The 16,300-nt window shown below is 35.6% G+C and overlaps 1 protein-coding gene across 1 annotated transcript in view; it reads right to left on the bottom strand.

Moving 5' to 3' along the window:
• LOC150086005 (18S rRNA (guanine-N(7))-methyltransferase) overlaps positions 1–16,300 on the bottom strand; it is a 106,500-nt gene that overhangs the window by 85,090 nt on the left and 5,110 nt on the right. The window contains exons 2-3 of the mRNA XM_090373649.1: positions 13,348–13,420; positions 934–971 (exon numbers count right to left, since the gene is read on the bottom strand). Of these exons, the coding sequence (XP_090229775.1) occupies positions 934–971; positions 13,348–13,389 (80 nt within the window). The 5' untranslated portion in view covers positions 13,390–13,420. The remainder of the gene's footprint in view (positions 1–933; positions 972–13,347; positions 13,421–16,300) is intronic.

The following is a 16,300-nucleotide window of genomic DNA, read 5'->3' as shown; positions in this document are numbered from 1 at the left end:
GATCTAGAACTAGTAATCATCAATTCAAGGATCTGTATGTTGTTTTTTAAAAATTATAAAGATTTCAAGCACAATACAAAAAAACACAAAGGCAACAATGCAGGGCAACTAATAATTACAGCTGTGTAACGAGAGAGTGGGATAAATCTTAATCTTTACATACTAGAGTAGTACCATACAAAAGAATACAATCTTAAAAAGATGAAGTATTTGTAATGAAACAAATAATAATACTATTAAAATTTAACTTTCATGAATTTTTTAAATTATTTTTGGTTATGCTGGATTTGCAACACCAGATTCTCCACACATCTCTGAACAAAAAACATTTTATCTTTATTTTAGACACGATTTTAAAATGAAACATATTGCGCATTTGGATTCTCTCCTGTGAACATGATGGAATGTTAAAAAATTTGGTCCCCTTAAGGAAGCAAGTTTTTTTTAGGAAAATGTTTCATTGTAATTTATTTATTTTATCATTGTAGTTTTTTAGTATATTCCGTGACACTTTTAGCAATGTTTATTTTTAATTTTTGACATAAGGTCTTCAGCCACTCGAGGCTGCGAAGTGTATTGGATAAGTCTGGGGTTGGGTTGGGACTTTCGACTGTGATCCAGGGGTGTCTGATCATTCATGAACTAAGAGGATTGAACACATTTAATAGTATTTTAATGAAGTTTATGTAATTTTAAATCATTTTAAAATCATGTCTAAAGTAAGTCGGGTTTGGAGAGTTGTATAGAGAAGGAATCATATGAAGAAAAGAATGAGGTAACTCTTTTGTGATTTTAAAATTTGATTAAAATATAGGACATATTGAGCCTTTGGTGCTCTTAGTTTTATAATATTTTATCTTTATAAACATAATATTTTCCATATATATTTGAAAATACAGTGAAATATATTTATACTCGTAAATAATGACTTACTTCGAAGTATATTTTCTTGCTTCTTCCTCATTGTAAAACTAAAAATAAAAAAAAAATAAATGAACAGAGAAAAAAAAATCACAAAATGTACATTCTATTATCTATAAGTGAAGTTTATGCGCATGTGTACTAGGGATTGCAATACTAGTATTTCTAAAAAATACTGGTATTACCGATATACCTAAATACCGGTATTTTTGTTTAGTAAAATATCGGTGTTTTGGTATTTTTGCTTTTTAGCCTTAGATTCTAGAACTGAAAAGTTAACTTTTTCAATTTATATACACACAAACACAAACCATTTCAATTTGCTATATGAAAGCTGCTTGTGTAAAGCAATGATGTGCCAATAACTGGCCCTGAGCGATGGGATTTACGACAATTAGGGCAAGTGACACCTCGTGGCCCATTAATAAAACTGAGAAACTGTTCAAAAATCACTGATTGATCTTAATTCTAAAATTAATTTCACAGAGAACGAATTCAATACTATATTAATGGCAATTTCAGTTCATCTTCCAATGAAGATCACCAGTAAAACATTGTCACCATGATGCCAATTTGCTAACTGCAAGTGCAACTATACAGTTTATGATGAAATCACTTGCTAAACAAAGCTCTTCTCTGTCCAAAGAGTTGTACATTGCATTAAAATTTCAAGTAGAGCAAAGGTGTGCACTGATTTAGAAAGCGTTCTTCTATACTCCATAATCCTGGAGAGGACAAAGAAAATCAGAATCAACAAAGCAAAGCTAACATAGTTGGAGAAGAACATTACGCGGTAGTTTTCCATGGAATCTAGATTTCTATAATGACCACACTTATACCACATGAATGTTCGGACAGTTTATTTAGCTAGTAACTAAATCGCTATACATTAAGGTAGCATTTCAGGAACCCATCCTCAGACCATACATAGGCTGATTTTTAAGGGCAGAAAGGAAAAAGAATAAACCAAATTACTATTATGTTAAAGTTAATATTACATATACAAAACTTCTAGTGGATAATTACTATATGCAATTTATGCATAGTACATTATATATTATTTATTACATTATGTATTATTAGTTTATACTTATTCTATTCGATTTAAGCAGTATAATTACCAGGAAAAATAAAACAGTTAATCAGAATTTCTTACCTGTTGGCCAGCCTTCTACTTGCTGAATATCTCAATTCCAACTGCCCATTTCTGGCAAAAGGTGCTCTCAACAGTTTATTTACACATGAGGTTTCTAAATAACTGTCCAATAGCAGGATGCCAAGTAGTATATTCTGGATCCAGTGATTTTTGGTGAATTGTAGCCCCGAAGTAATTGGACCCAAACCTCGTCCCCGAATCCTCTGTGGAGTTGTTGCGATGCCTATTTCCAGAGGTGGTGGTGGGGAGCACTGAGCTTTGGCTGTTCTTCTGGGTCTTCCCCTATTATCTTTTTAAATATGTTAAACTATTATTAAATTCAACCCTTTGTTTTATGTTTACAGAAGTGGCCTCAAACATTTTTATAAAGAATGTTTCCCTAAATTTTCTTTTGTTGTACTGGTGGTCTGTGGAAAGGACTCTAGTATTATTGAACTGCCGTATATATGTTCCCACATTTGAACACATGCAGGGACATGCCAGATTTTTGTATTCTCCCATATTGAACGTCTCTTTTTTTGTTTTCTTTAATTCTGTAATTGAGTCTTCTGTATGACTTTCCTATGTACGTACTACCTCATTTGCAAGATTTTTTTTTTTTTTTAAATAGGCCTCTGGGATTGTTGTAGTTGGATTAGTGTTTTAGTACGTTGTAGAGATGCCAACCCCTTGAAGTTCAAGGGGCTGCATGGGAGGGTACAAAAATCCGACACAGCCATACATGCATTCCAATGCGAGGACATATGACAGTTTAATAATACTAGAATCCTTTCCACATACCACCAGTACAACAAAATAAAATTTAAGGAAGCATTCTTTATAAAAATTTTTGAGGCCACTTCTGTAAACAGAAAACAAGTGATTGAATTTAACTAACAATACTTTAAAATATTTTAAAAGACAATAGAGGAAGACCTAAAGAAACAAGAAAGAAAACTTCAAATACTGCAAAAACAGCATAAGCTCAACCCACCCCCAACACCACCTCGAGAAATAGGCAGCACAACAACCCGCAGAGGATCCAAGGAAAGTTTGGGTCCATCACCTCAGGGCCGCAATTCACCAAAAATAACTGGATCCAGGATTATACTACTTAGCATCCTACTATTGTACAATTATTTAGAAACCTTATGTATATATAAACTGTTGACAGCACCGCTTGGCAGAAATGTGCAGTCAGAATTGAGACATTCGGCAAGCAGGAGGCCGGAAACAGGTATGAAATTCTGATTAACTTTAATTACAATTTATTTTATTTATCCTGGTAATTATATACCCAAATTGACTAGAAGAGGTAAAAACTAATAATGAATGAGGTAATAAATAATATGTAATGTACTATGCATAAACTGTATACAGTAATTATCCACCAGAAGTTTTTTATATGTAATATTAACTTTAACATAATATATAGGTGCAAAAGCATCATTTTAACATAGCCATCTACCAAAGTAATTAAATTAATTAATTAATTAAATTGGCATCATTTTGGTTATATCTCATATTGTGAATGCCTTCACAACGAGTTCCCATGGTATTGTACTACCCCGAATAAGTAATACTTCACCAGTGGAGAAGACTACTGTTATTTATTCCCAGCAGATACCACCCAGACGGCACCATTTCAAAGCTTTTCAAACCGAAGAGATGCCAACAAGCTTTGATGGGTATTGGTATCCGCTGATAATAAATAACAGTAGTCTTCTCCATTGGTGAAGTGTTACTTATTCAAGGTAGTACAATACCATGGCAACTCGTCATGAAGGCATTCACAATATGAGATATAATCAAAACGATGCCAATTTAATTAATTAAACTACTTTGGTAGATGGCTACGTTAAAATGATGCTTTTGCCCTAACCTATATGTTAGTCATTCTACCTCGTAGTATGAGGACATTGCCCTTAAATATTTTATAGTCTAACATAATAGTAATTTGGTTTATTCTTTTTTCTTATTACCTTTAAAAAACAGCCTATGTATGGTCTGAGGATGGGTTCCTGAAACATTATCTTAATGTATAGTGATTTAATTAATAGCTGATTAAACTATCTTAATATTCACATGGTATATGAGCAGTCATTATAGAAATCTAGATCTCAAAGCAAAGCTTCAATTGCAAGAATTATTTATACTCTAGTTCAAAGACTTTCAGAAACAGTGTAACATTAAGAATGCAATACTGATGTTGAAAATGAAATTACTAACTCCACCTTGGCATCTTACGCATGATCAAACTGAAGAAGCTGAAAATGAACCAGAAATGCTTTCAATGAAACAAAACCCAGATAAAAAATATGCCATAGATAAAAATATTGCAGTCCCTACAAAAAAAAAATTTAAAAAAAGTTCAAAACAGCAGTATGAAAAGATCTTTTAAAAATTATCAATCAAGACATGAGATTTGAAGAGGAAGAAATTAGAGAAATATAACTGAAATTGGCATATCAATACCTCACCATTCCTCCAACAAAATTCACTTGCAGCTAAGCAATGCAGACAATGCACTTTGTTTTTTAAGATCTCGCTTTTTAAACAAAAGTATGAAATAATTTTACTTTTGTATTTTTTTTTTCCACTGATTGGTTTTTAAAATAATTATTTTTAAAAATTACATATGATTATATCAGTAAACATGTTAATTTCAAAATTTACACTTTTTTTTATGTTATATCATAAAACATTACACATTTATATATTTTTTATCCAAAATAAATATTTTGTTTCTATTTCCAATTCTATTTTTGTTAGGTAACATACCAGCATTACACAAAAAAAAAATACTGAAATGCCACTTTTTCTGCTGTGGTATTACAATCATTAATGTGTAATCCCAGGGGCTCACATCAGGTGAGTATTGGCTTGGCACACCATGGATATCATCACTAGGTGGCAGTGATCACAGTGTACTGATGTGGGATTTACTTAAGGATATAATTACCATCAGGGGTAAAGGAAAGGGTTTTTGCTTTCATAAAGGTGACCACAGTGGTCTCAGACAGTTTTTAAATTCTGTACAGTGGGACCAACTGATGATGTTACCAACAGCAAATTCTAAGTGGGAAGCACTCAAGGAACTAATTGCGGAAGCTACTAGGCTTTTCAATACCGATTAAGAAATATCTTTCAAGGTTTAGGCCTAAATTGATTTCAGATGAACTAATGGCAGAGAGAAGACAAATGCATGGGATGCATATAAATTATCAGGCGACACAGAAGCCTAAGGCAGATAAAAGCTAGTCTGTAATCAAGTCACAAAGGAGATTAGGCAAGCGAAGACAGATTACGAGAAATCTTTGGCAAAGGGGATGTAAAGAAAAATGGCAATGACTTTTTTACTTATATAAACTCTAGAAGGAAGGGGTGAATCAGATTGGTCCGCCTGATATCAATGGTTTGATTGTTGGCAATCCTGCTCAGATAGCTGATAATCTGAATAAACATTTTGCATTTATATTCACACATGAGGAGTTATTAAGGGAAGAAAATGCATGTTTATCAAACTGTAACAGGGTGCTTAAAGATTTTAATAACTGAGAGCAACATGAAGGAGAAATTGTTGAAGTTATACATAAGAAAGGCACCAGGGGTGGTTGTGATGTATCCATTTATATTAACACGTTGACTGCCGCTTCGTTGCCTGTATATGTCCAACACCATTACGTTTTTAAGGCACCACGTCAGACAAATATTGCCGACACCCACTGTCTCAGTGGAAGCTGCGTCAGCTGTATAGCACTGACGATTGTTGGAAATTTACATTATTTTTGAAAAGCATGGCCTCCGGTGATACATGTGATAAAATTTACATGGCACTATGAGAAAAAATAAGCAAGTAACTGGTCATTATTTAAAAATTCTTTATTATTACGAATTTTATAATTACAATATTATGAATATTTATGGTGTTGTCCAAAACGCTCCAAATTTGAATACAGTTTGGGCAATACGTCAAAACTCTTCCCTTTTCTGCTAGCAACTGAGCTTCCTACCGACTCTCAATTTTGCGTAACAAAAAATTAACATTCTTCTAACTTTCCTGTTGTTTGCTTCAAATTTTGTCATTAGTACATGAGTGTTGCCACATTCTGGCTTTTCACGTTTCTCTTTACATTCTATATTTAGCAAATCCATAACTACCTCTTCCCGAAAGCTTCTTATTTTATTTGTTTTCACGTGGCACTCTTACGTTTTTTCACGTACGCATTGACAACTGATATTCCAAGTATATCGCTAATTTCTGGTACCACTTTACCCCCTTTCTTAGCATTGTGGCATATGAACTCATTTGATCCGACAGATCAATGCCTGCTTTTTTTTCCCTTATTATATGCTAGAATAGGAAGTAGGTTTTTTTTGTCTTCTTTCCATCTTCCTTTACTGGTGGAGTCCAACCATTTCTGGGGCATGCTTTGTTGTTAGTAGTCTCACATCTCGAGCATCTCGCCACTTTAGAACAATAATTCCATTTTTTTCTTCCTTAGCAATCATCTCCCCTTTATTTATCTTAGAGTACATGACTTCTTTGGGCATAAATTTTTTACTCGCTCGTAATGTACCAACAACGCGAGTTTTTTGATGAAGAAATGATAATTCCAGATGGTATGTTTGTTGTTGTTTGTTTGTTTGTTTTTAGGAGCATTAGCAACTAAGGCCATATTGCTCCGGGATATGCGGTGGTCATTCCCTGACCTTTCCGCATCCCCCGTATTTGGTGGTGACGGGCTCGAACCCCGGTCTAATCAAGAAGCGTGTGCTACGCACCGCTGCTCCTTCCCACCTGGCTACGGAGGCGCCTTCCAGATGGTAGCTGTATAAAAATTGTCTACATACAAGGTGCGACCTTCATTTAGAAGTTCTTGCGATAACTCTTCGCAGACCTTTGCAGCTAAACCTATGGATTTTATATAATTTTCAGATTTACCTGAATAGATCTTGCTCAACCAGATATCCTTCATTCAGTGGAACATAATGTGAACAGCTTGATTCCATACCTGTGTGCTTTATTTGGTATATATTGTTGGAATATCAGCCTGCCCCTGCAAGGAATAAGAGTTTCGTCGATGATGAAATCTTGGCTGGGGAAAAATATTTTCTGATATTTCAGCTGCAAAACATCTATCAGGTGTTGTATCTTACTAAGCCTGTCCCCTGGAATAGAGATTTCATTATCTGAAACAGCTATTCTAGGTTAAGCACAACAACAATTCAAATCTGTTGCGAGACAATGTTATTTTTATAGATAGGTTTGGTTGACCAGTAAGATGCAATACTTCCCAATATTACTAGTCCCATCCGCATAAGCCCGAAAAACTTTCTCTTTTCATCAGCAGTTGTTCGAACCCACTTTTTTAGACGACTCTGCCGCAAAGCTCGGGTACTCTGAATTTTCTGTTCGGTATATATGTTTGTTTCTGTTACAATAAGATTTATTACTTCTTCATCAAAAAAAAAAAATAATGAAAATGCCTCAAGATGAGTGATGTTTCTTGATACATCTATTTGCTGTCCTGATTTGCCTGTAAAATCAAATCTTTTTTGGCATCCTTCATATTCAGTCCATTCAATAACTTCATTTGTTTCAGTCACTTCAATCTCAGGTTCTTTGGTCTTTTCAAATTGGTCATCAGTATTTTCTTCTGCCATCCAGTCTTGAAACACTACTTCTTCAATATTTTTCGGTATTTCATTATCTCCTTCAATTTGAAGAAATATCCCAGTCAGGATCTTTTACCAAATCATCAGTCAAAATCTTCTTTTTCATCTTAAGAACTACTATTAAGATTGTCAGAAATTTCTCTCAGTTTCTCTTCTTTCAGTAATTTGGTGTTGGGCTTGGGTTTGGTGTTGGGCCCACTGTTGTTTTCTTTATTTATCAATGATATGGATGAAGCTATATCACGCTTAATATTGCAACAGGATCTAGAAAATTTGGGGAGATGGGCCGAGAAGTGGCAACTGAAGTTTAACATTAACAAAAGCAAAGTGTAGAAATAACCCCAGAGAAATGTACCAACTGTGTGGTATTACACTTAGGGTGGTAGAAAATGAAAAAGACCAGGGAGTAATTGTGCAGTCAGATATAAAGTTTTCTGAGCAATGCAGACAGGCTGCCAGAGCAGGTCATGGGGGTATTGTCATATACAATATACAGGACTTTTTGCTAGTAGGGAAAAGGAGGTGATTATCCCTTTGTATAAGGCAATGGTCAGGCCACGCCTTGAGTAATGCATACAGGTCTGAAAGCCTCATTTTAGGAAGGATGTAGAGTTGCTTGAGCGTATACAGAGAAAGGCAACAAGATTGGTGAGGGGAGCAAAGGGGTCCTCTTACCAAGAAAGGCTTAAGTTTTACAAATTGCAATGGCTGGAGACTAGGCACCAGCAAGGTGATCTGATTGAGGTGTATAAGGCTTTGAATGAGTTGAGCACACTGAATTCTGATGGGATTCTTCCAGCTCCTCAGATTATGAACCTGAGGGGGCATAAATTCAAATTGAGGAAAGACAGTTGTAAAATAGATGTGCGAAAATTTTCCTTTAGCCAGCAGGTGGTTAATTGCTGGAACAAACTTCCATCTGTCATTGTGAAAGTTGATAGCTTAAATGAATTCAAGGAGAAACTGGACAAACTTTTAGAGGGAATGGATGTGTGAAATTGTTTTTTTTTTTTTTTTTGGCTGATGCTACATAAGCTCATACACTTGCTTTCTTGCATCACATGCCTCCATTACTATTACTAGTATGCGATAGAGGTGAGTGGTCCTCTAGGCACCTCAGATCACAACTCTTCTCCAATGGAGCCTTTCTCTCATAACCATTCTCAACCTCCTCTTGTTGTTTGGCATTACAAGAATGCAAAATGGGATGATCTGTGAGATTTCTTTTCTTCTTTTCCTTGGTCATAATTACTGTTTCAAAACTTCTGATGTTAATGTTAGCTCAAATCGTGTTGGTGAAATTATTATTGTAGGGATGGAATCCTTTATTCCACCTTAAAATTTCATCCTTTATCTAAACCTTGGTTTTCCAATAAATGTGCTAAGGCTGTCCAATAGAAGAATGTTACACATCGTAATTGGTTTGTTTCCAAATTTCCAGGTTCATTCTCTGCCTAGGCCAAAGCTCACAACAATTGCGAAGCAGTTATTAATCAGTCCAAACTAGATTTCATAGAAAAATAGTAGAAAACTTGCTTCTTGTCCAAATGGTAGCTGACCATTCTGGTCTCTTGCCAAAGCTACTGCTGCAGATTTTGCCCATCTCTGTTCCCACCTCTATCAAAAAGCAGATGGTTCTATTGCCATTTCAGCAAAAGATAAAGCTGACCTGCTACCATCCTATTTTTCTTCCAGCTTGTGTATTGATGATCTTGGTAAACCACCTCCGACCATTCCCAGTACATTCCAATGCCTCTTGAATCTTCCGTCAAAAGGATGTCAGAAGGATTCTGATTAATCTTTATGCTAAGAAAGCTCCAGGTCATGATGGTATTTCTCCACTTGTTTTCAAAATTTGTGCTCCTGAACTTACTCCAGTTCAGGAGCACAAACACTTACTGTGTTGCCTTTTTTCACTTTCTTATTCCAAAGGTAAAATTTTCCTCTGCTGGGAAATTTGCTCATATCCAGCCAGTTCCTAAAAAGGGTGACAAATCCCTCCCATCCAATTATCGTCCCATTGCAATTACTTCTACTCTTTCAAAAATAATGGAAAAATTAATTAACTGCCAACTCTTAAACTATCCAGAAAACTTCCATGTGATCAATGATTGGCAGTATGGTTTCCGTCAGTGGAGATCCACTAGTGATATTCTGACTTATGTTACCTGTCTGTAGACAAATCGAATGGAAAAGTTTGGTGAAACTCAAGCATTGCTCTTGACATTTCAAATGCTTTTGATCATGTTTGGAATAAAGGTCTTTTTCTAAATAAGCTTCCATCTTACGGTTTACAAACTTTTTTTTGTAATTTGTTATCCAGTTTTCTCTCTGACCACTTGCTACAGGTGATGGTGGATAGCTCTATCTTCTAACTTCTCCACTAATGCTGGTGTTCCCCAAGGTTCAGGTCTTTCTCCCACTCTTTTCCTCTTGTATATTAATGGCCTTCTTACATTGATCAGAAAACCTATCCATAGTTTTTCTGATGATAGCACATTGCAATATACCTTCCAGTTTGAGAAATCTTGCCCTGCACAAACAGCTTCAACTTCTCGAATATCATTACCAATTCCTTAAATACTGATTTCCAGGTAATTCACCAGTGGGGCAAAGATAACTTTGTTGATTTCAATCCTCCTAAAACTCAGTCCTGTCTTATATCTCGCAAAAAGGAGTCTTCTGCTCCTATGCTTATCTTCAATGACTCCGAATTCTAGGCAAGGTCATATATCTCTATCTGGGATTATCCTGACTTCTTATCTTCACTTGGCATAAGCACATTGCAAATATTGCTTCCTCTGCATCTAAAAAACTGGGTATCCAATCTCTCTGACCATTCGCTACAGGTGATGGTGGATGGCTCTTTGCCTTCTAACTTCTCTTTCACTCTCGTCATTACTTTTCTTCCAAACAGCTGTTCACAGCTGTGCTACATAAATGTAATCGTGTACCCAGTCTCCATTGTGATCCATATTCCAGTAAAGCTGTGAGCAATTTAATAAAGAAATTTTAGATCATGGATTGCATCTGTGACAGATAAAGAAATGACCCTCTGCCAACAGTAAAATTCCTGAAGTCTTTGCTGTAATAGAAAACAAAAGAGCAGAAATCCAACATGTACCCATAGTGCATGTTTTGCTTCTCACCAAATAGACTGCCATTGTAGTGTGATGTTTGACACAAACATGTAGTGTTGAACTATGTAATATCAAGCAGATTACCTTCAGCATTTAGCAAAGAAGATATACTACAACATATGGAAAATGAGACTAATGCTAGAAAAAAATAATGATCCAATGTATGAGTAAACTAAGCTTGGTTCATTCAAAGTAACTTCCTCCTGCATCCACACACTGCATGCAACAATCATGAAGTAATTGGAACAACTGGTGGAAGGTGGAGACTGGTATACTGTTTAACGTTCTCATTACAGCTCTTTGAATGGTGTCAATCTCATCAAAATAACAGCCTTTCAGTGGTGCCTTGAGCTTCAGAAACAAAAATAAGTCACACGTGGATAAAACTGGTGAATAAGATGGGTGCGACAGTATGCAGACTTTTTGCTAGCCAAAAACTCCAGAACAATAAGAGGCGTGTGGCTTGCATTGCCAAGCAAGAGGAACCAACTGCTGTCTTTTCCATACTGAGGCTGCACATGAGAGATTCCCTGAAACAAAATGTTTCAAAATGTCCAGATAGTAGGCAGCAGTAATACTTTGGCCATTGGGCACTAACCCTTGGTGTACAATTCCCTTGCTATCGTAGAAAGTGGTAGCATGGCTTTGATTTTTGACCTTTTGATTATGTTGAGTTCGTCATAACATGATTTGATTGTACAGTGAACCAATTGTAAAAAAAAGGGGGGGGGAGGTACATTGTATTTTTAACTATTTACGTGAAACTTCGGATAATTGGGCCAAAATGCACTCATCCCGATGTGTCCCAAATAACCGGAATGGACTGTATTATATTATAAATATAATTCCACTTCCTCAGAGATGAGTACATTATATTTATATTATATTATAAATATATTACAAATATAATGTACTCATCTCTGAGGAAGTGGAATCCACAAAATATCAGATTTAGGTAATTATATCTTCCAGTTTATCTGCCAGCATAAACACCTGCATGTGGGTATACAATTCTCAGTATCAAAATCAGTTTCCCACTGCCATAATAAACTACATACAACCTATGCATATAGTTCAGAGTGCCTCCTTTATTCACTAAACCAGTGTTTCTCAAAGGGTGTGGCACGTCACATTAGTGTGCCGCAAAATTTTCCAAGTGTGCCGCGAAATTTAGAAATTTCTTCTTCTATGACTATGTAGGTGTGCCGCGAAATTTTTCTTCTTTGGAAAATGTGCCACGAGAGTAAAAAGATTGAGAAACACTGCACTAAACTATAGTTTCTTTATAATAATGGTTAGTCACATAAGTTAGAGTTCAAGAATACTATGGATGTGACTTTAACTGCCAAGAGCCCTATCAATACCCAATTTGTATATCATCTGCAAATTCATAGTATAAATAAACTACTCACTGTCACTAAACAGAAATGTGGCACTAAGATGAAAACACAGCTGAGATTGTGAAACTCCATTACACCTGTGGAAATTATAGTAAAGCAGCCCTTGAATTATCAGCTGCTGATAATTCAAGGGCTGCTTTACATGAACAATGCTCAAATTAAGAAGTTCATGATTCACTGTGGACAATGCTCACATCAAAATCTTCACGATTCACCATGGACAATGTGCTTTGTGAGCTCATGAAGTAGATAAGGCCAACTCAATCTTGTTAGTGATCACCACACATATGCACAATGGCATGAGTTGGGAAAAATAAAGTCAACATCACACTTAGAAAATCTTACACAAAGCTACACTTATACTGTCGTATGTAGTGTCATGACTAGATCTATTTACCATGCTTCTTCAAGGAGAGAACAGAATCAGTACTGTGCACATATGCTGTAAATGTTGATATAATGATCACAATGTATGTCTCCATCCCAATGCCATAACAGTACTACACAAGAAATATCATCTTCAAGCAAGATGCCACACTTCATATCAAGAAAGTGAATATCTCTATAAAAAATATTTTCAAGACAGAATTAGAATTATCTCCTAGAAACAACAGCATTCTTCTAAAAACTCATAGGTTTAGAATGTTGTTATGTGAGACAGGTGACCAGCATACAAGACAGTGGATGATAGACATGATCACATCTCATGATCATAAGAGAAGCAGATCACTCAGTTCAACATCCATGAAATGCAATGTACTCCTGGATATCAAAGAGACCCACAGTAAGCATGTGCAACTGGATATCAAAGAGACCCACAGTAAGCATGTGCAACTGGATATCAAAGAGCCCCACAGCAAGTATGAAAAACACCTGTGCAGAAGAAGAGAATGGTCAAGTCCAATGCAATAATCACATCCTCTCACACTGTCAAAACCTGTAACCATTACTTTTTCAATATAAAATATTCAAATTCCAAAGTTCCTTTATAATCATTGTGTAATATCATGATTTTTAAGGCTGCTCTTGTCTATTAAAAGTTACCTCAAATGAAAAATTAAAATGCACTTACTATTTCTGGGGGTGCCCTGTGCTCTGGACGATGGCCTGACATGCTTTGAAATTTTTGACAAAATTATAGACACCTACAAGAAAAACTACATAAATATTATTATTCTAATTAATAGCTACTCAATCCTAGTATCCTACTGTTTTTATGTACCAGAGCTACTTCATTAGTGTTAATACGAAAACTCATACCAATCAAACTCTTAGAAACAGGAATACAGAAACTTTTAATACAGATCTGTATTCAATAAAAATGACATTCTGGGATTTCTAATAAATTTATAAAGTAATGATTGTTATACAATGCTGTTATTCTTTAGAATTTATATGAAAGCAACTAAGATATGAAGCATCAGTATAATGTGTCTATAAATTGTAACATGATGTGAGCCCAGGCTTGGCACACCCAGAGTCCTGAGCTGGAGGTGGTGTAGGTCATTCAAAAAATGAGGCTACTGACATCTAAATACTCTCTGTTCAATAGGAACCAACTGTGAGTCAAATGGACTAAATTTCCATAAAGTCCAGTCATCCTACGACAACTAAGTCCTCCACTTGTACCTTTATAACGGTGATACTGTCCTAAAAACACTGCAACTAGCATACTAGAGATGATCACCCAGGTTTGAACCAATGCAAACAGGGTTCAAATGTGGAAACCATATCACATAAAAGAATGCTACCCTCTGTGTCATGAGGTAATACTAGCTGGTAAATGTTTAGATGACTTTCACCATCCAGTGCAATATTACCACTTTTCTTACAGGAGGTTTGAAGTGATGAAACCCACATTTAGTCTTCAATGCAAAACTCCAGCAATCTCCATCATTTCTATCATGCAATATGAGTGATGTCTTCTGAGGTTATGATGGGCATCACAGCAAGATCCAATATTCCTTACTTTTTGCAAGTACAGCTCTAAAATGATTTTTGCAGCTGGCAGCTAAGCAATCCACCAGACCAAACTGATTGGTAGCCCTCTAGGAGGCATCTGATTCAGCTAGTGTATAATCTGGCTGCCTCTATCTACTCTACTCTACCAGCTACTGACTGGAGGTAGTATGCATTGGGTGTATGCAAAAGGCATCATTGAGACCACATTGTCAGGAGCTGGGTTATATTCTTGGTGTGTGTGCATGATAGGACTTAACAAGCAGGATCACTGGATACTGTGATAAAACTGACAACTCATTATCCCGGGAAAATGTCAAAAAAAAAAAAAAATGGGATAATCCCATTTTTTTTTTTTTTTCCAATACCTTCATTTTTTTATTTGATGAAGCAATTCTGATGAAGCAATCACTTGATTGGTCCCTTCAAAGTTATGTTCTGGACTGCAGATAGATCTATGCAGTATGTACTCAGATTTAAGGAGTCATGCAGGCTTGAATCAAACTCTGAAAACATGCCATTTAGCAAAAATTAATTTTCACCCTGCCTCTGCTCTCTGATGTGACATCATATAGGGGTGCCATTTCATCAACTAGCCTCAGGTATCTAAATAGGGCGCATCCGTAGCCAGATGGGAAGGAGCAGCAGTGCGTAACACACGCTTCTTGATTAGACCAGGGTTCGATCCAGTCACCACCAAATACGGAGGATGCGGAAAGGTCAAGGAATGACCACCGCATATTCCCGGAGCAATATGGCCTTAGTTGCTAATGCTCCTAAAAACCAAAATAACATAAAAATAATGTATCTAAATAGCTTGGCATCGAACTGATGGTGCCTGTCAGTGGCACCCTTCTGATACCGACGCCCTTGGCACCTGCCCCAGTGCCAAGGCGTTCTTATACTATCGTGTATATTCATCTAATGAAATTGTAAATCTTTTGCCATCTGAAATTTTCTTAGCTATTTCTTCAATTACAATTTGTTTTGCAATTGTGTATTGCTTGTGTACTATATTCATCACGTTATATGGGTTTCTGGGCAAAATGAAACCTTTATCAGGCAGCGATTTTCGTATGAAGTCACTGTTTATAATCGCATTAATAGAAAATCCATTGATAGAGGCTAATTTTGTAAAAATTTCTTCTATACATTCTTTTGGGGTATACTAATTCATTTGTCAATTCCTTATGAGCTCTTTTTAAATGATGAAGTCCACTTGTAGAAGATCCTTTACGTTGTATTATGGCATTACACTTTTTGCATGCTGCAGTGCGTCTTTTTTGAGCATACAAAATATTTCCATGCTTTGGATTCACTCCAATTTATTGTACTTGACATGATGGGTTAAACTTAATATTTTATAATTATAACACTACATTACAAGGTATAGTTGCCTTGTTCTCACTTAAAAGGTTAAAGGGTTATTGTCTAACCTTTAAATTTGTTTAGCCGCATTTGCATGATTTGTCTTGTTTCGTATGTAACAATGTTAATCTATCACTTAAAAAGGTTGTCTAAAAGTATAGAGTCCAGATTGAGTATTGTAACAGCTAAAAGGCATATGATTTTCTTGTAAAGATTTTTTCTTATTTCATTTTATTTTATTTTATATTAGTTAAGAAACTATTTATTTGATCTAATATTACTCATCACTTATCCTCTAAAATTCTTTTTCTTCTATCTCTCTATACATTAAAAAAGTTTTCCTCCTAGTGATATTTAGATTAATTGCCCCTCCCAGAAGAGGGAGGGGACAATTACATCACTACAAATGTGTAGGTAGATAATTGCATTGGTAATTTCCTGATTAGATTTCAATCAGTGCATTATAATGTTAGTATAATATTATTATTATACAATACAAAACTATACAAATATTTGTAAAATACTAAACTATTTACAATCATATCTCTACTATATTGGGATGATGGGTCCCTTCATCAGCTGACATTAATATACAAAAACTGTTATGATTGAGCATCATATGATGCCAAGCGTGGTCATGTATTAGACAGTGAAACACGTGCACAAGGTTGGTGAATGTTAAATGGAATGAACACAAA

The sequence above is a fragment of the Mastigoproctus giganteus genome, chromosome 5 (assembly GCF_048544385.1).
Source record: "Mastigoproctus giganteus isolate SK-2022 chromosome 5, ASM4854438v1, whole genome shotgun sequence".
Lineage (NCBI taxonomy): Eukaryota > Metazoa > Arthropoda > Arachnida > Uropygi > Thelyphonidae > Mastigoproctus > Mastigoproctus giganteus.
The sequence above is the reverse complement of the archived record's forward strand: the minus strand, read 5'-3'. Positions and strand labels throughout refer to the sequence as shown.